The sequence below is a fragment of the Mirounga angustirostris genome, unplaced genomic scaffold (genome assembly GCF_029215605.1).
Source record: "Mirounga angustirostris isolate CCGP_5_RB_7025 unplaced genomic scaffold, mMirAng1.0.hap1 SCAF_6, whole genome shotgun sequence".
Taxonomy (NCBI): Eukaryota; Metazoa; Chordata; class Mammalia; order Carnivora; family Phocidae; genus Mirounga; species Mirounga angustirostris.
The window spans coordinates 3149944-3171689 of NW_026991714.1; the positions used below are offsets into that span (position 1 = coordinate 3149944).

The 21746-nt window shown below is 58.5% G+C and overlaps 1 protein-coding gene across 3 annotated transcripts in view; it reads left to right on the forward strand.

The window, feature by feature from the left end:
- KIRREL1 (kirre like nephrin family adhesion molecule 1) overlaps nucleotides 1-15467 on the forward strand; it is an 89902-nt gene extending 74435 nt beyond the window's left edge. For 2 of the 3 annotated variants that reach the window (XM_064593758.1, XM_064593760.1), the window contains exons 4-15: nucleotides 1969-2126; nucleotides 3818-3968; nucleotides 4941-5046; nucleotides 5306-5454; nucleotides 5636-5763; nucleotides 6388-6562; nucleotides 6644-6744; nucleotides 8006-8204; nucleotides 9370-9477; nucleotides 9618-9757; nucleotides 10338-10415; nucleotides 10531-15467. In XM_064593758.1, coding sequence (XP_064449828.1) covers nucleotides 1969-2126; nucleotides 3818-3968; nucleotides 4941-5046; nucleotides 5306-5454; nucleotides 5636-5763; nucleotides 6388-6562; nucleotides 6644-6744; nucleotides 8006-8204; nucleotides 9370-9477; nucleotides 9618-9757; nucleotides 10338-10415; nucleotides 10531-11007 — 1970 coding nt within the window. In that variant the 3' untranslated portion in view covers nucleotides 11008-15467. The remainder of the gene's footprint in view (nucleotides 1-1968; nucleotides 2127-3817; nucleotides 3969-4940; nucleotides 5047-5305; nucleotides 5455-5635; nucleotides 5764-6387; nucleotides 6563-6643; nucleotides 6745-8005; nucleotides 8205-9369; nucleotides 9478-9617; nucleotides 9758-10337; nucleotides 10416-10530) is intronic. The other variant, XM_064593759.1, reaches the window with a different exon arrangement.
- Nucleotides 15468-21746: the final 6279 nt, after the last annotated feature.

Below are 21746 nucleotides of genomic sequence, written 5' to 3' on the forward strand. Positions count from 1 at the left end.
TTTAAAATTTTACAAACAAGGAAACTGAGGCCACAGACACATGTACATATTGAGATACAGATTTGTCACAGATCATAATAATTTGTTCATAAACAAGCATCCACACGAACACGCACCCTCTGATAGTGGAACAGACACTTCAATGGCCTTATTCTCCTTTGCCCCAGAAACAGAGAGAAAGATGGGTTAGCGACAGAGGCGACAGATGGACGGTCTTGCCTGAACGAGGGGAGAGGGCCAGCGTTCTAGGGAAGGGAGAGCCGATGGGAGGAGAAGCCTTCCCTCTGACCCAGGACACGGTGTCCCCCGCAGATGGGCAGGACCTCTGCCCATCCAGGACGCCCTTCCTGGGTGAGACAGCAGGTGTGACCTCAGAGGGGCTCACACAGACCAGGAGACCCAGAGCACCGTCTGACAGGGGGACCAGGCAGAGCAGCAAGCAAAGAGGAGGAGCCGGGGACTCAGTGGCTAATCTGCCGGCCAGGAACTGGGGGCGCTGCTGGCTCTCGTCTGAGCAGCTGAGCAAACACAGCCCAGGTATCACACGGGCCTGCACACTGTGGTCCATACCCAGCACCCCCGCTGACCTTCACCAGGGCCCCCTGGTTAGGTCCTGCTACGTCCCTGTTGAAGAAACAGACTCTGACCTGAGGGCCTCACCCAAGATCACACAACAGGTAAACAGACGTGCCAGGGTTTAAAATCAGGGCAGCCTGCTTGGAAACTACCCCTCTGCATGCACGAGTTGAGCGGAACACAGACGGGCTGCAGGTGGTTCCCTTCCAGTGGACACGGCAGCTCAGGACCGGCATTTCCCACACTCCGGGGCAGCCCGGCGCACTGCGAGGCTCTGTGGGCCTCCCACGTCTGCTCTCAGGGTTGTCTCACAGAGCCCCCTCTGGGTCTTCCCAGAGGCAAACAAAGCCCTTTCCCATTGCTGGCCTGATGACAACGGGGTGCACCAGAACGATGATAATCGAAATCCTGCCTCTGTCTCTTCAATCCCCCGTTCTTTCATTCAGTCAGTATCCCCGAGGACCTGCTGTCAACCCAGTTCGGCTAGACCTCGGGCTTTCAGAGAAAGAAGCAGCCCTACCTTCAAGGAACGTGTAATCTGATCGCCTGAGCCTTTAGGAGCCCGTGAGGATAGGACAGGAAGAGGCCTCCTATTCCTTGGCATCAGAAATCTGACCCATTTAGTCCCTCAAGCGGGTAGCAGGAGCCTACGGTGACCACCTCTGGGCCCTGGAGACAGTAGAAATCCAGGACCCGGGGACAGCGGCCTTGGCTGGGAAGGGGTCCCAGCAGTCATCCCAAGTGACCCCAACACAAGGTCGGTTAGGAGCTCAGAGCACCTGCCTGGGAGCCCCTGCGGGCCGGCTGTGGCGGGAGGGCCCATGCAGCAGGCCCAGGAAGGGACAGCGGAGGTGAGGACACGAGAGAGTGCAGGGCTGAGGGGCTTGCGGCACTTCGTAGCCCTCAGAGGTGTCTGAGCGAGGTGGTGGCACAGTCTTGGCTGCGCTGGAGAAAATAACCAACCTGCCCGCGGTGATGGATGTGTCGGCCGGGGGCACTGGAGGCAGGGAGTCCATTTGGGAAGTGGCTGGAGTGGACTGGCTCCCGGGGCTGGCCCAGGGCACAGGGGCGCACAGGACGGAATAGATGAGGACGCTCCTCCCGAGCCAGGCCCCCGGGGTGTGAGCGGCGCTCCAGTCCTGGAGACCCCGGCTCTTCCCCGTTTGCGGCCACGCCCCCTCACCCGCCAGCTGGGCTGGGAAAGAACTAGGTGGGGGGCGGGCGGGCTGTGCTGGTGGCCTGGGGTGAAGCCCCCCCAGGACCAACAGCTACAGTGATTGCAAGTTAAGGTGGCCACAGCCGTGCCGCGGGAGGGATGCCACCAGGGGCAGGGGCTGTGGGCGCCAGGGCGGAGCTGGCCACACCCTGACTGAGGCTCTGCTCGTCCCGCAGTCCCCCCAGAGGACACCAGGATCGACGGCGGCCCTGTGATTCTGCTGCAAGCAGGCACCCCCCACAACCTCACGTGCCGAGCTTTCAACGCCAAGCCGGCCGCCACCATCATCTGGTTCCGGGATGGGACGCAGCAGGAGGGCGCTGTGGCCAGCACGGTGAGATCTGTGGCTCCCCCAGACCCCTCGGCCCCATCCCAGGTCGCCTCTCATTCCCACATGGGCCTGACCCAGACTCGGGGGACACAGATGTGACAGGAGAGCTTGTAGGTAGTCTGGTCCAAGCCTCTCATCCATCGTGTAGCTGGGAAGGCAGGGATCCAAAGAGGAGGGAGCTCCCAGGTTCACGGCGCATTCGGTGGCTAGCAGGGACTAAGAATAATGCTAATACCAGCTACATTAAGCACCTACTGTGTGCCAGGCACTGTGCATGCTGGCTCCTAATGGACAGTCCCTCTCAATTGTCAAGGGAGTTTGATAAGGCAGGTGTTCCTTCCAACTCGACAAAGAGGGACACTGAGGGTCAGAGAGGTTGATGCCTCGCCCAAGGTCACACAGCTGGCATGCAGCACAGCTGGGGTTTGCTCGGCTGTGCTCCGTTGAGCACCTCCGGCTTCGTCCTTCAGCCTCTGGTTGGCACAGCGAAGAAGCTGAGGAGGCAGGCGTCCCACGTAGGTTGTACAGACGAGGAAGCTGTGACAGAGAAGCCATCGGGGGATGTTCTGGGTGGAGCTGGAATGAGCATCCCCATCGCCGGGTGGGCCAACATACAGGTGGGCCCAGCCCTTCGCTAGGTGCCGGGGGGACCTGCTCCCCTGTGTGCCTCGGAGAGCAGTGCCAGGCAGAACCCGATTAGCTCTGCCCTTGACAGGCTGCGTGACCTTGCCCAGGTCCCTGCTCTCTGGCCTTACTTTCCCCATTCGACCCAGGACAGTTTGGCCTCAGTGGTGCTTAACCTTTTACCACCAAGACGTGTAATTTTTCTCCTGTAGGACTACATATTTTGAAATGTTTTGGCAACCAAACGAGCTGATTTGTTAATGGCCATTTGTCGTCCACGTGCCTGCTCCCGTTTTCTAACGACAGCAGGTCCTGGCCGAGCAGCGGGGGGAGCCGGCAGCCCTGCACGGCGCTGGCCCTGCTCCCGTCCAGCAGAGGCGTGCTACTGTCAGAGCGCGGGGCCTCCCTCGGACAAGCAGTGGGGCTTCCCTGGCACAGCTGGAATATGGCAAACAGCTCCCGGGTTCCTGTGACCACATTCAGGGGCCTCAGGCTGGCCACCCTGAGCCAGTGAGACAGCCTGTGAGCCCTTCCTGCCCCTCAGGGGCTCACGGTCTGGCAGGAGCGCTCACACACAGGGCCCACGGGGCGAGGCAGCGTGTGCCCAGAGCAGAGCAGGACAGACGGACCGGGAGGGCCACGACGGCAGTGCAGAAGAGGGGACTGGGGCTGCACTCACAAAATCCCAGGAATGAGGCTCAGAACCACGGGGAATGGTAGCACATGCAGAGTGGGCTCCAGTGGAAACTGGACACGGGTCCGTCAGTTGCGTGTCATGTTCATTAGCGGAAACCGTGGGGTCTGGGAGGAGGGTGGATGGGAACTCGCTGCATTTTCTGTTCAGTTTTTCTGTACACTTAAAACTCTAAAAAATAAAGTGTATTAATTAAAAACCAAACCAAAGCCGACCTGGGGGAGGATGCTGGGGCTGGGGGTAGGGTGGGGAGGGCCGCACTTCCGGTTAAAGTTCACATGCCCCTCCGGCACAAGCCTGTCTCTGGGCCGGGCCATCCTGATTGCAGTGCAGGGGGCTTCTAGCTTGACCCCGTCCCCCACTTGTCCCACCCCAGGAACTGCTGAAGGATGGGAAGAGGGAGACCACCATCAGCCAGTTGCTCATTAACCCCACAGACCTGGACATTGGGCGTGTCTTCACCTGCCGCAGCGTGAACGAGGCCACCCCGACTGGCAAGGAGACTTCCATTGAGCTCGACGTGCACCGTGAGCAGGGGTCCTGCAGCGGAGCTGGAGGGAGGGGTGGGCTGAGGAAGGGAGTGTGGGGCGCCGTCGGAGAAGCCCCGAATGCAGATCCCCCGGGGCCCCAGGGCAGATGCTCTTGGATCCCCTGGTTGGAGTACCCAGGGGCCGCGGGCGGCGAGTCAGGCAACTCCTGCGTCTAATCCAGCCTGTGACTTCGGCTGCGACTTAATCTCTCTGACCCTCAGTTCCCAATTCTGTATAGTGGAAGAAAATAAAATACAGGCCCACGATCTCTTCTCTGAAATTCCAAACTGAAACTGATTTACTGGCAAAACATGAACTAAGGTTCCCCACGGTCTCTTACTTAACCCATATGTCACCGTGAGCTGTTGCCCGGACCCTGCTGGGGGTCTTTCATAGTAAATGGTCTGTGCACACCAGCACCTTTCTAAAATTTAAAAACTCCAAATTCTGAAATACATCTAATCCCATGGGGCTCAGAGGAGGGACTTGGGACCTGTTCCTGTCTGTCGGGGCTGTGGGAGCACCTAAACGAGAGAGAGAGAGAGAGAGAGAGAGAGAGAGAGAGAGAGAGAGAGAGAGTCCTAGCAGCCAGGATGGAGCCTGCTACTCAGGGGATGCTCCTTACAGCCCCTCCGCCCAGAAAAGGGAGGGAGCTGGGCAGGGGCTGGAGATGCCCCACCCCCATCCCTTTCCGTGAGCCACGCGAGGCCACGCTGACGCCTCGTGGCCACAGTGCACCATTACATCCGCTAATTGTCTCTCCTGCAGCAGCCTGGGTCCCGGCCCCCCGAGCCGGCCCCCTGGAGGCTCCGTGGGGTAAAGGGGAGGAAGATGGCTTCTCTTCTGGAGCGGCTTCACTACAGACTCCAATTCCCCGATCTCTGCACAGGGAGAGGGCTGGGTGTGTGTGTTAGGAAGAGAAAGAAGCCTGGGGGACAGAAAAGACCCTTCCTGTCCCCTGCTTTGCAGACCCTCCCACGGTGACCCTGTCCATTGAGCCACAGACGGTGCAGGAGGGGGAGCGCGTTGTCTTCACTTGCCAGGCCACAGCCAACCCCGAGATCCTGGGCTACAGGTGCAAGGGGTGGGGGCTGGGAGCACCCTGCGCCTGGAGTGGGGGGTGCCGGGGTGCAAGGGGGGGCCAGGGGCACCTTGCGCCTGGAGTGGGGGGTGCCGGGGGCACCCTGCGCCTGGAGTGGGGGGTGCCGGGGTGCAAGGGGGGGCCGGGGGCACCCTGCGCCTGGAGTGGGGGGTGCCGGGGTGGGGGTCGTGCTACTGGATGTGGGTGAGGGGGGCCAAGCCCTGATCCCCACCCTGTGTTGCCTTCACCCCAGGTGGGCCAAGGGCGGCTTCTTGATTGAAGATGCCCACGAGAGTCGCTATGAGACAAATGTCGACTATTCCTTCTTCACGGAGCCTGTGTCCTGTGAGGTTCACAACAAAGTGGGGAGCACCAACGTCAGCACCTTAGTAAACGTCCACTGTGAGTGGCCGGAAGGGCAGGGGTGGATGGGGAGGGCAGGGACCTTTGAAGGGTCTGGGGTAGGGGTGGGGGGACAGGGGACAGGTCAGGGGAGGTGGCAGAGCAGCGGAAGGAAGAGAGGATCGGCTAGAGCTGACCCCCCATGAGACTGAGTCCCTAGCAAGTGCTGTTTTCTACACAGTTGCCCCCCGGATCGTAGTTGACCCCAAACCCACGACCACAGATATTGGCTCTGATGTGACCCTCACCTGTGTCTGGGTGGGGAATCCCCCCCTCACCCTCACCTGGACCAAAAAGGATTCAAACATGGTAAGACGCCTGCTACCCATCTTGAGCGCGGGGAGGAAGGAGTCCGTCGCAGGTGGGAGAGCGAGGGTGGGGCGAGGCTGGTGCAGCATTACTTTTCAAGTCGAAGCTAGAGTGTTTCCAGGGTCTTGGGATTTGGAGGAGGCGGTCAGTGCTGGGGAGCAAAACCCACTTGTCCCCGCAGAACAGCTGGCAAGTTCAGTGACCATGGGAGGGACGGGGGACCTATGTGTGGGGGAGGGGGGAGGGGTGGTTTCTGCAGGTCCGGTGAATGATTCTACACAGGAGGGTGGGAGGGTTGAATTCTGCAGCTCTACAGACCCCTGCGTTAGATAGTTCGGGCTGGAATTGCAGGAAGAGGGATTTCAGGGTGAAACTTCCTGCCTTGTTTGGCAGGGAAAGCTCTAGAACAGACCGTCAGAGAGGCTGCGTTCTCTGGGAAACCACGCAGCGCCAGCTGCCCTCTCTGGCCTCCGCCCTTCTCAGCCCACTCTTGCAGAGACGGCAGGCCTCAGTGCGGCCCTGTTTAGAGTCAGGGGATGCACCCTTTGCCCTTCTGGGAATTCACTTGTGGCCCTTCCTGCTTTCTTCCCGATGCCTCCGATGCGGGGCCCCACTCGGACCCAGGGGCCCAGGCCTCCTGGCTCCCCACCCGAGGCTGCTCTCTCTGCCCAGGTCCTGAGTAACAGCAACCAGCTGCTGTTGAAGTCAGTGACCCAGGCCGATGCGGGCACGTACACCTGCCGGGCCATCGTGCCTCGGATCGGCGTGGCCGAGAGGGAGGTGCCCCTTTACGTGAACGGTGAGCGGCCTTCGGGGCTGGGCCTGGGCGGGCAAGTGCTGCGATGTCCCGCCGGCCCTGACCGCGTCTTCTTGCTCACAGGGCCCCCCATTATCTCCAGTGAGGCGGTGCAGTACGCTGTCAGGGGTGACGGGGGCAAGGTGGAGTGTTTCATCGGGAGCACGCCGCCCCCGGACCGCATTGTGAGTGCCTCGACTGTCACAGGGCCCGAGGACAGCCAGCCACCTGGAGGCTGCGTCCCTCTGCCCCCGTCCCTGCTCACGTGCCACTTCCCCCTCTCTCACTTGTCGCGTGACCCTGAGCCAATTACTGAGTGTTTTGATCCTCAGTTTTGTCATCCACAAAATGGGGGCAGTGTCCCTGCCTGATGGCCGCAGCAACAGGTGTGAGAGGCCGGGGCGCCCCGGCTGCTCTCTCTGCCTCATCTCCTTCCCTCTCCTCAGCCTCCCTCCACCCTGCCCCTGGGTTCCCCGGCCCTCTGCCCCCTTCTGTCTTCCTCCTCCTACCCGCTCCCTCTCCCCCCTCCGTTCTCCTCTTCCCCACACCATGCGCCATTAATTCCTCCCATGACCATTAACCGTGAAGCCCCTCATCACATTTAATGACCATTTGGCTAACTCCAGGGCTGCCCAGGGACACTTCATTACCACGGCCGCCTGGGCAGCGGGCGGCTCGGCTCCCAGGGGCTTTCCTTGCAGAGCTAGGAGGATTGATCCCTGGAAAGGAGCCAGTGCTCAGGGAGGGGACAGGAAAGGGGTGTCCCGACCGGGAACTCAGGGATGGAGGAGGCTGCGAGAGATCCTCCCTGTTCTAAGAGTCTGGGATGGGTCTCCAGAGCCCCCCGGGTGGGTTCGTGTGGGGCCGGCTGCGGCTTGGCTACAGGTAAAGCTGAAGACTCTCAGACCACCAGAGCTGGACAAACCCCGGGCATCCAACTCCGGCCTGGTTCTCTGCTTTTACAGATGAGGACACGGAGGCCCAGAGAGGGGAGGGGAGGCCACACAGGGGCTCGAGGGAGAGCCAGGCCCAGGGCCGCATGTTGACTCCCCATCCAGGACATCAGGGCTGCCAAATATTGGTTCACTGGCCCAGCCGCACCTGCGTCCATGGGATTGTTAGAAAAATAGAGATTCCTGGACCTCTCCCCTGGAGTTGCATATTTAAGAGTTAAGCTCTAAGAATCTGCATTTTAAAGAATGTCCCTAAGCATATCTGCATGTTCCTGGCATACATCTCCATTGTGTTGGTAGCCACTGTTTCCCTTAGACTGGAGATCCCATGCCAAGGCTTGAGGCAGCAGGTGTGACTTGGGTTTGTTGCAGAGTGAGCACTGGGCTGGGTTGAGGGACACACAGGGCACACGGGACAAGGATGCCTGGAGGGTGGGTCAGCTGTTTCTGCCACCTGCTCCTTCCTTATCCCCCCCTGCCCTCCCCACCCCAGGCTTGGGCATGGAAGGAGAACTTCCTGGAGGTGGGAACCCTGGAGCGCTACACGGTGGAGAGGACAAACTCGGGCAGTGGGGTGCTGTCCACGCTCACCATCAACAATGTCATGGAGGCAGACTTCCAGACACACTACAATTGCACGGCCTGGAACAGCTTTGGGCCCGGCACGGCCATCATCCAGCTGGAAGAGCGAGGTGACCGTGGCCAGGGTGCGGGGCAGCTGGGGGTTCTGCTCCCTCCTCCCTCCCCTGGCAGTCCTCATGGGGAGACAGCTCTCCCGGGGCGTACCCTCCAGAGCCTGCGCTGATGCTCACCTGGGGAAAACCACCCCCTTTTTTAAACATTCATTGAGCCTCCCCTCTGCGCCAGGCCCCGCACGAGGGGCAGCCGGGATGGCGGTGCCCAAGACGCGGTCCTGCTCCTTGAGGGAGTTTTGGGTCAGTGGAGGAGCACACGGAGTGGGAGCAAAGGACTTCAGGTGGAGAAAAGCAGATGCTTCATGAAAGGGTGTACTACTACCGACCTCACGGGGTTGGCGTGGGGATGAAGTAAGAATATCTATAAAACACCAGGCACGTGGCAGGCGCCCAGGAGCTTGTGGTGCCCCACCTCTTCGAGAATCCTTCATCTACTAGGAGGCACATGCTTCCTCCCTTAAGATGCTGCATGTCGAAGGAGAAATTGCCTTTGACTTTTTTGGAAGCTCTGACGAGGGAGAGAAAGGAGGGGGCTCCCGTCAGGTGCGTCTTAGCTGAGAGAGCCAGTGAGGGGGTGGTGGGGAGGAACGGAGCGGAGGGAGTGCGGCAGGACCCAGCGAGGAGGGGAAGAGCCTCCCGAGGATCTGATCCATCCAGGACTGCCAGGAGGGAGAGGAAGCTGGAGGAGGTTCCCTGGGTCCTACTCAGCTCTGGGGAGCAGGGAAGCCAAGGAACTGTGCGAGCCCTGGGAGGGCGGGTGCTGGTGCTGCCCTGGCCATGGGGTGGGGCCGGGGAGGTGGTGAGAGGTGGGGACACGGGTGACAGGTTGGAGTCTGTGGAGACAGCTAACCTCAAAGAGCAGCCCAGCCCAGGAAGCCGAGGCCAAGCCTCGCAGGCAGGTGGGCTGCAGAGGGGCGGGTGGGCCCCCAGGGCCAGGATCACGCTGTGTCACAGCTGCAGGGATGGGACATGGCCATGCTCCCAAGCCTGATCAAGCCGAAGCTCAGGCCTAAACCCAGACACAATGCAGACCTTCCCCTCCAACTGCCTCTGACTTGAGCAAACACCGATCCTGTCCGTGGATCTCGGTGGAGCTCTGGCACCTGGCCTTCAGGTCCCCGTGAGCCACCAGCCTCACCCCAGCCTCTCCTTCCCTCTGAAGAGGTGCTGCCCGTGGGCATCATTGCCGGGGCCACCATCGGTGCGGGCGTCCTGCTCACCTTCTTCTTCATCGCCTTGGTATTCTTCCTCTACCGCCGCCGCAAAGGCAGTGAGTATGCCCCCCCCCCCCCCCCCCCCGCGCGCGCACACAGCGACCCCCCCCCCCCGCCCCGCAGACGGACCCCCGCGCTCCTAGGCCTGGCCCGTAGCGGCTGGCAGAGCGCGTCCAGGCTGCCCTTCCCTGTCCAGGTCGCAAGGACGTGACCCTGAGGAAGCTGGACATCAAGGTGGAGACTGTCAACCGCGAGCCACTTACGATGCATTCAGACCGGGAGGATGATACAGCCAGCGTGTCCACTGCGACTCGGGTCATGAAGGCCATCTACTCGGTGAGGGTCCTCCTGCTCCTCCTGGCCCACTCCCCTCTTCACGTTCTTGGGACCCGCCCCAGCTCTACGAACCACCTTCTCTCTGTCTTCCCTGCCACACTCACGCCCAGGCTCACACGTGCTCACGTGTGTACACACAGGCGCACAAATGCTCCTGCATATACTCACATGCACGCACGCACACATCCTCCCCGGGCTGATTCCCCTGCAGCAGAAGAGAGGCATGTGGGGCCCCCCATAGGCCCGCGCTTGGCCCCATCCTTCCCCCACACAGTCAGACTTGGAAGCCCCTAGAAGTTCTCTGGTCCAACTGCCCCATAGCTCAGACGAGGAGACAGTCCTAGAGAGGGACAGTGACACACCCAAGGTCACATTGTGCGTCCGTGACAAACCCGGTGCCAGGCCGGCTCTCCGGCCTCTCCCCACCCCCGGCGCCCCGGAGCCTCTCCGGGGCGGGGCTCAGGCTCAGAACTCCAGTGCGCCCGGGGCCCCAAGCCCCTCCAGCGGCCCCTGGGCGTGGAGCGGGGCCGGCGCGGGATGAGGCCGGCCCGGCCCTGACGCCCACCCTGCGGCTCCGCAGTCCTTCAAGGACGACGTGGACCTGAAGCAGGACCTGCGCTGCGACGCCATGGACACGCGGGAGGAGTACGAGATGAAGGTGCGCGCGCGGGGCGGGCAGGGCGCAGGCCGGGGCAGGGGGATGCGGGCGGCCCGCGGGACCGGCAGGTGCACCACGGCCGCGCCTCCACCGCGCCCTCGCCCCTCGTCCCCAGGACCCCACCAACGGCTACTACAACGTGCGCGCCCACGAGGACCGGCCCGCGTCGCGGGCTGTGCTCTACGCGGACTACCGCGCCCCCGGGCCCGCGCGCTTCGACGGGCGCCCGGCCTCACGCCTCTCGCACTCGAGCGGCTACGCGCAGCTCAGCTCGTACAGCCGCGCCCCCGCGTCCGACTTCGGCCCCGAGCCCGCCGCCCCCGGGCCCGCCGCCCCCGCGGGCGCCGACTCGGCCGGCACGTTGTCCTATGAGAACTACGACAAGTTCAACCCGCACCCCTTCCCCGCGGCGGCGGGCTACCCCGCCTACCGACTGGGCTACCCGCAGGCGCCGCCGTCCGGCCTGGAGCGGACCCCGTTCGAGGCGTACGACCCGATCGGCAAGTACGCCACGGCCACCCGCTTCTCCTACACCTCGCAGCACTCGGACTACGGGCCGCGGTTCCAGCAGCGCATGCAGACTCACGTGTAGGCCCGGCGCCCGGCCGGGGCGCCTCTGCGGGGCAGAGGACGAGGCTCTCACAGCCGGTCCCTGATATTCAGGGGCGTTGCGCGTCGCTCCCGGCCCGGACCAGCCTTCGTCCGCCGCCGCCGCCGCCGCCGCGGCAGGTGGGGAGCAGGTCTCCCGGAAACACCCCGTCCCGAGGATGGTGCTCTGTGCATGCCCCAGCCTCCTGGGCCTGCCCTTCCCTCTTCTTCGGGAGGACGTGTCTCTTCTGACCTGCGCTCTCGCCTGGCCCCAGCACGGGGACAGGGACGCGAAGGTTGTGCCGAGCAGAGGGGGCACTTTTTAGCATTCCCATTCTGCCCCACCCCTTTGGTCTCCCCTAAGTGGACAGGGATGTGTGACGATGAGCAGGCGTTGGCCTAGGGGGACACGCAGTGGGGGGTGGGGGTGGCCCAGGCACAGATATGTGGAAACACGTTTGCCTGGCCAGCCCCTCTGTCCTCTGCATTCATAGCCCGGCAGCATCTTCCCTTCCGCGACTGCGGAAGGGACCTTGGATTGATTTTAGCTGTCCACAGAACAGCCCTGGCACTGAGTTCAGATCCGGCCCTCGTTCAGCTGGGATTAAAGGGCCAGCTGTCCTGGCTGCTCATCGTGGACACCTGTCTGTCAGCAGAGGATCCAGATTTGTCCAGTAGCCCCTTTCTCTCTCCTCTGTGCAGGGCCAGCCAGTTAGATCACGGGGTCCCCATGCAGAAAGGAACGGTGGGGGAACCATGTCCTGACTCACCAGCAGGAAGGCTGTGTGCCTCAGAGCGGTTTCCAGAACCCCCTCTAGAGGAGCCCCTTCCCTCCCCAGCCTGCCCTGTATCCTGGCTTTAACTCTTGAGCCTATCTGGGGAGTGGTGGTGTGAGGGTCGGATGCTATAGGCTATTTTTCAAAGACAACAAAAAACAATGAAAACCTCATTTGGGGAGAAAAAAAAAAGCTGTAGGGAATCCCCCGCCCCAAGTCCCAGTGGGAAGGCAAGGGGCCACCTGCTCTCCTCCAGATTCCTAGCACCGTCCATTACTCTGAATTTCCAAGCACTTTGAATCCATTTTTAAACATTCAGGTGGAAAGACCTGTCCCCGATGGGCTCTGACAGGCTTAGGGAGGGGGACTGGCTCTCAAGACTGCTTGTCCTGCCCACCAGCTGGTCGGGGAGGCCACCTTCCGGGGGCATGGGTGATAGTCTCTGCAGACAGGTTTTGGTTTGTTAAGTGTCTTTTTTTTCTTGGACCAATCAGATTCCTTCTTCCACTTTCAGTGCCTTGAGTGCCCAGCTTTGGTTGACCGGCCCTGTGTGGGGGGCCACGGGGGATGGGTATTGCAAGCCCCAGACACGCCGTCAGGTGTTGCAGAGTTTCCGGGACGGCGGGTGAGGGGCCCGGAGAGGGAGGAAGGTGGCACGGGAGGGCACTGCAGGCAGTCACGCCCATGCTGTCCCCACACACACATTCCACATGGCCATTCTCAGCCGCCGCCTCTGACCAAAGAGAACTGTGCCCCCGCCCCGGCCTCCCCTTCTCCCGACGGGCGGGGCCTCGGGGGCAATCCCCAGAACGCGCTTTGCCCTCTCTCCTGGTCACCACTCATTAGTCATGTTTGCTTTAATGAGTTACATGCTCATCAGCCACGGGCCATCACCACCCTTGCGGATGGGTCTGTGGGGTGACATTCCTCACTGTCCCCGCTCGTAAGGACCAGCTAATGCCCAGGGAGAAGGTAGCTCAGTTCCAGCCTGGCAGGCTGCCTCTCCCCTTCCGCAGCAACAGGGGCAAATCCTGGGTGTCTCTTGGGGGTGGGGGGGCATCGTCCCAGCTCCAGCTGCATTCCACCCCTACCCCTGGGAGCTGACCCCTCCCTACAGAGTCATTTTATGTGAACCTCTGGAGAAGGTCTGGTAAGGATGCAGGTTCCTGTGCAGATGAATTCACGCATATTCTGATTATCTTCGCAGAAACAGAAGCCTTGTGTAATCCAAACAGTTAAAGTCTAAAGATGGTGATGGCTCTTTAAACAGGAATATTCCAAAAAATATTCATTTGTATTTGGGGTTTGGCCACATTCTGTTTCCTCCCTTTTATTAGTGCTGGGTCCATTCTGTTGAAATGATGAAGAGGAGGGGCCCAGGGTCACTAGCTAACTCAGCTGACACTACAGGGACCATTAGTTTTCAGAAGCCTGTGACCATAGCTCCTTCTCTGCTCTCTGCTCTTTAACCCAGTAACCGGCCCCTCCTGGGTATGGAGCGTGCACAGTGCAAGGCACAGAGAGACAGCAGCGCCCCAGGCCCTCTCTGCCCTCTGCAATTTGCACGCTGTTCGTCTGATCACAATCGGAACTGGGGCCTGCCCATTGGGCCAAACGGAATTGCTTTTCTGGGGAGTGGAAGGCGCCCTTGAACGTAGTAGAGCTTTGCTGTTGGAGGCTGGGGCCCTCCAGCAGGGTGCCGAGAGTACTTGATGTGGTCACCTTGGTGATCCTGATCGCCTTTGATATTCTCATCTTAGTGAGAAGAGCAAGGCGCTAAGGGTCAGGAGATCGGGGACCCCAGCTTCAGGATGGGGTGAAGTGACCTTGGCCTAACCTCTTTACGTTTACTGCCCCCGATTTTCTGGCCTTAAAAATAGGGGGAGGGTTGCACAACCCTAGAATTATTCTGCTCTTGCTGTATTCATTCGGTGAGGTGGAGGGCCCAGCCACCCCTGGTGAGGAGCTGGGAACAGGACGTGAGCAGGGAAGGGATGGGGGTGGTGGAAGGTTCTCCTCTCTTGAAAAAAGCTTTCACTGTGGGCCTCTTGCTGGAAGTGTTACGAGTAAGTTTCCACTAGGGTCCCCTGGATGCCAAACGGCAACCAAGCATACCCTGAGCCTGGGTGAGATTGGTGTGCGTTTATCCTCTGACGATTGGGAATGGTCGCTCACATTGGGAGCCCCCTCAGTTTTGCCGGTGTGGCAAAGGCGTCTGTGGCCGGGGTGGGGCAGGGAGACTCCACCACTGGCGCCCTGGCTTCGGGCAGCTTTGACCGAGGGGGAGCTGGGAGTCGCCACTGTCCACGCCGTCCTTAGGAGCCCAGGGACGGCGCAGCCCTCTCACTGAGGAGGTGAACCTGCCGGCCAGGGTCTCCCAAGCCAGGTGGTGCGCTGTGAGCATGGCTGACCCCTCTGTGAAGCAGTAGAGGGAAGAGGGTAGAGCAGTTTTGACAAACTCTGGATCTCGAAGAGGCCCTGGTGATTGTGGGTGAGCTGCAGTCTCTCCCCTCGCGGGGGGGCTCAGACTGCATCCTGAATCCTGGATCCCTCTAAGCCCAGCCCCAGAGCCCTTGTGAGGTCAGGAAGGGGAGCCAGCAGGGATGGAGCAGTGCTCCCCCGAACGCCATGCCTGGGGTGGAAGAGGTCAGCTTGACCCCCCATCTGCAGGCCCATCACTTTGAGGACAGCATTCCAGGACTGAGCGCCCGGCCCGGCCGTGGAACCCGAGGCTTCTCTACCACTCTAGTGCTCTGTGTCCCCGGCCGGTCCCCGCCTTGAGCCTCTTGTTAGGGAATCACCTGAAAGGTGTTAGTGAAGGCCGTGACTGGTGGGACCAGTGAGGAGATGGTCACGGGACACTCCATAGACCGAGGGATGTAATTTGGAAAGGCATCTATTTTTGTGAAGAGGCTATAAAACTAGCATTTAAGTATCCCCCTCCCTTGTCCCTGCCTTCCCCTGCCCTCCAGAATGGGGGGGTTGGGGGAGGTTCCCATTTTCTTGCATCACTGTGAGGGAGCTCCAGGTCCCGTCCCTGGAGAAAGCATTGCTGTGCAGAAGTCACAGGCCATATGGGCGGCTCTGGTACAAGCCTGCCCTTAAAAATAATAACAGTAATAATAATAATAATAGTAGCTCCGTTTGCATAGAACTACCACATTCCCGCCAGCCTCCTGCCCCTGCTCCTGGCTTTTCGCTGGCCACAACCATGGGCCTTTTCGAGGGTCGGTGGGCTGTGGGGCCTTCTACCTGTTTCTGGAGATCAGACGCTGCCCCGGGAATACCCCCCACTGGGGAGAGCGCCACCGAGCGCCGCCCGGAGGCCTGACTGCACCAAGTCCACCCAGAGGAGCCCTGGGGCCCCGAAGGTCACGCTCTCCACCCCGACCACCCTCGGGGTCACAGCCTCTACTTCGGGCTCCAGTTGAGTTTTCTCCTCCCAAGCCCCAATAATAAATGGATCCATGATGACAAGAGAAGAGAAAAAAATATTATTTTTGTTAGGACAGACCATCGTAGGTTTTTAGCAATGTGTGTCTGTGTGTCCTCACGCCTTTTCCTATTCTGCCTGTTTTCATTTTCCTTTTTTTTAAATATTATGTACTATATTTTTAGTCTCAAACACACTATATATTATATATATTTAATTTTTTTATATATATAAATATAAATGTTTTAAAAAGCACCATGTTTTGTGTTATTTAAGGCATGAGCAGCTCTTGTTACTTAAAAGCTTGCCTGATTTGGGGTGAAATGGTCAAATTTGGGGAAAAGAGAGATTTTGGGGTTGAGATTGCAGAGAGGATCTATTTGTGTCCTCCAGGTGGCTACTTATATTTGTGGCTGTCGTAGGGCCCTGCGGCCAGGGAAGCTGGCAGCTGTGTGTGGGGGGGCAAACAGCGGGAGGTCACCGCACCCTAAAGTTTGGTGCCAAATCCGATTATGGGACAGGAAAGGGGGCGACTGACCCCGGGGTCCAGATCCCGAAGGAACTGGGAGAGGGTGGGAGCCAGATGGGTTGCATTTATTAAGATGCAGAGGTTTGGGTCAGCAGCGAAGTTCCCAAACCTGTGGCCTTCTTGTTCAGAGTGAGGAGATGTGAGCAGGTGCTGTGGAGGCCCGCATGGGCCATCCCGCTGAGAAATTTGAAATCCTGGAGTGTAGTGGCCTTCGCAAGGACTTCACTTTGGTCATTTGACAGGAGCGTTTGAGGATCACTGGGGGAAAAACGGCTGTTTTCAGATCATGTTTTTTGAAAGCTATAAATCATCAGAGAGATAAAAGGCTTTATTGTTTGCATCATCCACGTAACAGCCACGCAAACCAAAGCTGGTCCACGGTAGGCGTTCTGTGTGCAAGGGACACAGGACACGATCAGAGACAGAGGTAGGGATGGGAGAGCTGAAAAATGCTTTAGAGGTAATGCAACCCATTTCCAAGAAGGTCGGAGGTCACAGTCAGAGGCCCCGCTGACGGAGGGGCTGGTGCAGTGGGAGCCGTGGGGAGACGCTGTGTCCAGGACCAGGAGCCTGTCGGTGGCTTGAGGCTAGTCCCACGTGGGCAGGAATGAGAGGCCCAGGTGCAGGTGGACCTGGGGGCTGCAGCCAGGTAAGTTGAACTGGGGCAGGTAAAACCTGGCATGATAGTTGGGGGCCAGAAGCAAACAGAATAGAGTAAGCAAAAAAACAGAGAAGAAGCAGGTGTGCAAACATGGAGACCCAGGTGAGTCCGTTAGGCCGAGTGGTATGCGGTGGGTCCGAGTGGGAGGCACCTGCTTCCTCTCTGCATCCCCAGAGCCCAGCACGGGGCCAGCAGGCTCTTGGGGACAAGCCTGTGAGCTGTAGAGGGCACCATTCTGCTCCTGACACAAAGGCACCACAGGAGCTTGTCCCATGTTTTAGGCCTCTGCCTGTGACGGGGGCCCCAGCCGCTCCCTTTAGTCACCCCCAGCTTGAGGACAAGTGGTAATCGCCAAGCTCGGCAGAGTCTGAAAAGCCACTCCCTCCTTGTGAAGTCCTCTAGCCCGAGGCACAGACAGCCTCCTGTCTGTCCTTCCTCACCAAAGTCTGAAGTTCAGCTCCCCACTGATCTCCATCCAGACCATCTTCCCAGAGGACAGGCTCATTCAACTCTCCCCGTCACTCCCCCAGTGTTTTTGCCATTAGATGGAGTGCTGCCCTGGGGGCATGCCCCACCGCTCCTCCCGCCTCTGTGCTGAGGCCTCAGGTCTCCTTCTCTGCCTGGAATGCACCTGTCCTTTTGCCTCCTCATTTCCAGATTGTACTCATCTTTAGGGCCCAGCTCAAAGGCCCTCTCCTCTAGGAAGCCCTGCCTGACTCATTATTGATTCACCTTCGCTCCCTCCCGGGAAGTCCCGGGACAGGTGAGCTGCAGGGGGCTGATCTCATTTCCAGCTGTCTGCTCCGAGGGCAGGGTTATGCGTAGGACACATTAGCACTATCCTCTTAAAATAAGGGCCCTTGAACACAGAGATCATGTATCATGTATTTTAGGATCCTAACCACCTGGCATACAGTGGCTCTGTGTGTGCTGGAGGGATGTGGATGGCGAGAAGGAGAGGAAAGCCAGCAGCCCCGTGCACGCAGGGCACTGAGCTGGGGTGGGGGGCGCGCGCCTCGAGGATGTGGGGTTTCATGAGGCAGGACAGCATGGTGACTCAAAGCATGGGCTCTCAAGTGAGTTTGCACAAGGTTGGACATGGCCAATGCCCGCTAAGGTTGGGTCTCTCCAAGCCCCCTGGCTGTTGGACAAGGCCAACCTGACTAGTTTGGGCCAGTGTGCTATAAACAGAAGTGACTTGTCACTTCCAGACCAAAGCTCTTAATCGCTAGTGTGAGACCCTCCAGTTCTTCCTCTGCCTGCCTGGCCACAGGAGCTCATTTATTCCAGATGGTGAGGCTTCATAAAGTGGGTCCCTCTCTGCCTGGGTCCCTGGATGACTCCGCGAAGCCATGATGAACATGGAGTTTGAGGGGGAAATGAATCTTTGTTGTGTTCAGTTCATGAGAGTGTGGAGTTGCTTGTTACCGTGACACAGCATGGCCCATCCTGATTAACGCGGACCTTCTCCGCTTGCTCCTGCCTGACCTCGGGTCTCTACATCCCACTTTTCTCCTCCATGAACTGACAATAGCTCCTATCCCACACAAAGTGCCTAGCAGAGTTCCTAGCACAGGACTACTCGGTAGCTTTTGTTAGCCTGGAGAAAGGGGAGCGGTGGGTATCTGCCCCGGGGGCCTGGGCCCCTTTCCTTAGAGACATCGACAGGGTCAACAGTTGCCCCCCAGCAGTGCCTCATGCCTCCACTATCCCCGCCCCCCCCCCCCCCGCAGGTCAGCACATTTTCTTTTCTTTTTTTTTTTTTTAAAGATTTATTTGTTTGAGAGAGCGAGAATGAGAGAGAGAGAGAGTACACGAGAGGGGGGAGGGTTAGAGGGAGAAGCAGGCTCCTTGCCGAGCAGGGATCCCGGGACTCCAGGATCATGACCTGAGCCGAAGGCAGTCGCTTAACCAACTGAGCCACCCAGGCGCCCCAGCACATTTTCTGAGCTACCTTTTCTTTGCAAAATGTGAGCGCTCAGTGGGAGGAGATACACACAACCCTTTGCAAATTGCTAAATGCTATTCAAATGCGAGCTGATTACCTTGGCAGCATCCTACCCCCACTCTGCAGCACCGACACACACCTTGCCGCCACCAACGTCCCCCAGCCCCCCCACATGTGCGCTGGATGCCGACAGCTCTAGCAGTGACCTGATAGCAGGGGATGGGCCCGGCAGAGCCTATCTGGCCGGCCCCCAGGGTTCTAAAACCAAAAGACCAGCTCTTCGCAAAGCCGGAACCTGGGGGAGGAGAAAGATCACTTCCTTACTTTTCCATTTCCTTACTCACTGTAATTAGCTGTACAGAGGCAGCCTCCTGGGGAGCAGAGCCATCAGCTCCCAGAATTGAACGGGGAGCTTTGTCTTTTTGTTCCTCTCCACATAATACTGCTCTCTTGGTGGTCGCTATGCACACACATCCTGCATTCATTTGCAAACTGGGGAATATTTCATATTTTGAGGCTCAGATGAATGCTCCAGCTCCCCGAAAGAGACACTGGTCGGGACTTCACTTCAGGCACTGTCATGTCCACGCTCCTGGTCTGGAACCCCAGTCGTGCGGGCCTGGGAGATGACCAACGCTTTGTTCTTCTTGGAGACTTCTCTAAAATAGATGCCTAACGGGGACACACACTCAAGAGTTGAGGGTACCTCTGGGGCACCTGGCCCAACTATGGACCCAAAGCAGGAGGCCCTGCTTGGACTCAGAGACAGGCTCTGCTTCAAGACCCTCGAGCCCGGGAAGCAGGGTGGCTTTTTACGGAGTCTGGACTTGGGGATCCAAATGCTGGGACTTCCCTCTGGCTTCCCCAGGCACCAGCTCTGCGCCTTTGGGAAAAATCATTTGACCCTTCCAGGCCTCGGTTTGCTCGTTGATAAAAAAATCATTCCTTCATTCATGCCAAAAATATTTATTGAACATTTGCCACGTGTCTGGTACTATTCCAGACCCTGGGGGTGCCGCAGGGCAGCACCAAGTGCCTGCAGTCATGGCGCTCACAGGACAATGATGGGTGGCGGCAGGTGGAGGGGGAGACAGAGCAGGGTACGCGGGTAGGTGGCCAGGATGCTGGGAAGAGGGGGGTGGACAATAAGAGAAGAGGAAGGGTAAGCTCGGGGAAAGAATATGCTAGGCAGAGGGAAGAGCAATTGCAAAGGCCCCGAGGCAGAAAGGAGTGTTGGGTGTTCAAGGCCCAGCTGCCGGTGTCCTGAGAGGTGCTAGCAAATCCTGTCGGAAAGGCAACTGGAACAGATCTTGGGAGGACTTGCAGGCCATTAAAAAGGACTTTGGGAATTATTTCGAGATGGGAAAATGTAGTAAGTCAAGCCATATGAAACTGCTGTTTTTTCTAGGTCAGAAATGGTTGAGCATCAGCAATTTTATATGGTTCAACCTAATAGATGTAAACGTGCAGTGTTGCTAATTTATTATCATCACTTTAAAAAACAGGCTTTTCTATTATTTTGGCAGGATTAATTGGAAGACATGTCTTCCTTCTATTGAGCATGAATCTGCCTCCTTGCAGTTTTCACCCAATGGTTATAATCCAGCCTCCAGGGCATTGCTGTCTGGGGAACCAGCCCCCCTTCCCCACGCAGCCCTTTTGATATTGAGCCCCAGTTATTGCCATGACGTCATGTCTCTTCGGAGACACCTCTTCCTAAGTTAAATATTTCTGATTCTGCAAACCCTTTCTCTTGCCACGTGGTTCCCTGACTGCCTCCTCTCCCGTGCCCTGCCTGCAGAGTGAGTTCTGAACAACCCTAGGAAGGCAGTGTTTCCTGCTGCACCCCACTAATCGGGGAGAGTTCCGCACCTCACCCCGCTGAGGTTCTCTGCGTTCCCTCACCTCCTCGCTCTCAGTAAATACACTGCCTTCTGGCTCTTCCCCAGAAGGGAATGGTGGTCCCTTAACCTCCCAATGGCCTTGAGACCATCATGTCCACTGCAGTGGGAGAATGTGCCAGATTCTCAGGCAGAAACCCCTAGGAGACGGAGTAAGAGGGCTGCCCATGTCCTGCAGCTCAGCCACGGCCAAGCCCAGCACCACAACCTCGGTTCTCCGGGGTGTCCTGAGACCTGGAATGTTCCGTGCCGTGGGCCTACTTGGAATTTTCAGTAGGATGGCTGGCATCACAATGTCCCAGACCTGGCTGTCAGGATCCAGATCTGTTTGCACCCTGGTTTGAGCATCAGGAGATAAGGAATCTGGTCTAGGCTCCATCTATTAGTCATGTGACCTTGGACAAGTTACTGACACTTTCTGAGTCTCAGTTTTTTCTTTTCTTTTTTTTTTTTTTAAAGATTTTATTTGTTTATTTGAGAGAGAGAGCAAGAGCTGGAGTGGGGAGGAGGCAGAGGGACAGGGAGACGCAGGCTCCACGGAGAGCAGGACCTAGGACCCTGAGATCATGACCTGAGCCAAAGGCAGATGCTTCAGTGACTGAGCCACCCGGGTGCCCTGAGTCTCAGTTTTCTTACCCATGAAAGGGGGGTAACGACCTACTTCCTGAGCTGGAGGGAGATCTAGCACAGTTGGGTATTAAATGAGCCTGTGTCCCAAATTCCACCACAGCCTCCAGGGCCCTCCCCAGCCCTGCGGCCCCTCAGCGCTGCCCCGCCCACCCCCAGTGGCTAAGCGGCCTCCCCACATCCCTGCTTGTGCCCCAGAATCAGTCCCCCACAGCAGACATTCTCTGAGGGGTTGTTACCTGCTCTTCATTCCACCACCAAGGCCAGAAAATTAGACTTCCACTAAAATAGCACAATCCTCTTGAAGTATAAACGACACCCCATCACTCCTTTGCTTCAGACCTCACGCCTTCCCATCCCGGGTGGGATACAATCCACACTCCTGGCGGCTCCCCCTGGGCCCTACCCCTTGCGAGCCTTGTCACTTCCCCCAACTGACCTCCTTGCTCACAGGGACATTCTGTCCCCAAGTGAAATGCTGGACCCCTTCCTTCAGTGAAACCACCGTGGTTTTGGGGATGCTTAGGGAGGGGAAGAAGCTAACGCATATTAAGTAAACGTGCCAGGCATTTCATACATGTGATTGCATGCGACATTCAGAGGAATGGGCCCCTGGAGCCAGACCTTTAAGGGAACACCCCTCCTCCATGCAACACCCAGCGGTCCGCACAGAGAAAAGCTCTGCACACGAGCCCCAGAAGCCTCTGGCCTCAGAGCCCCCTGGGGCTCCAGCTCTCCTTCTAATAACCTGAAGACTATTAACAGTCTCTTCAGTTATTAAAACCATTTTTTGATGCCTATCCCTTTGGTCCTGGCTACATGCCATGAAAAGAAGTTGGCACCCCAGATTCCCCTTTGAAAGGGCAGC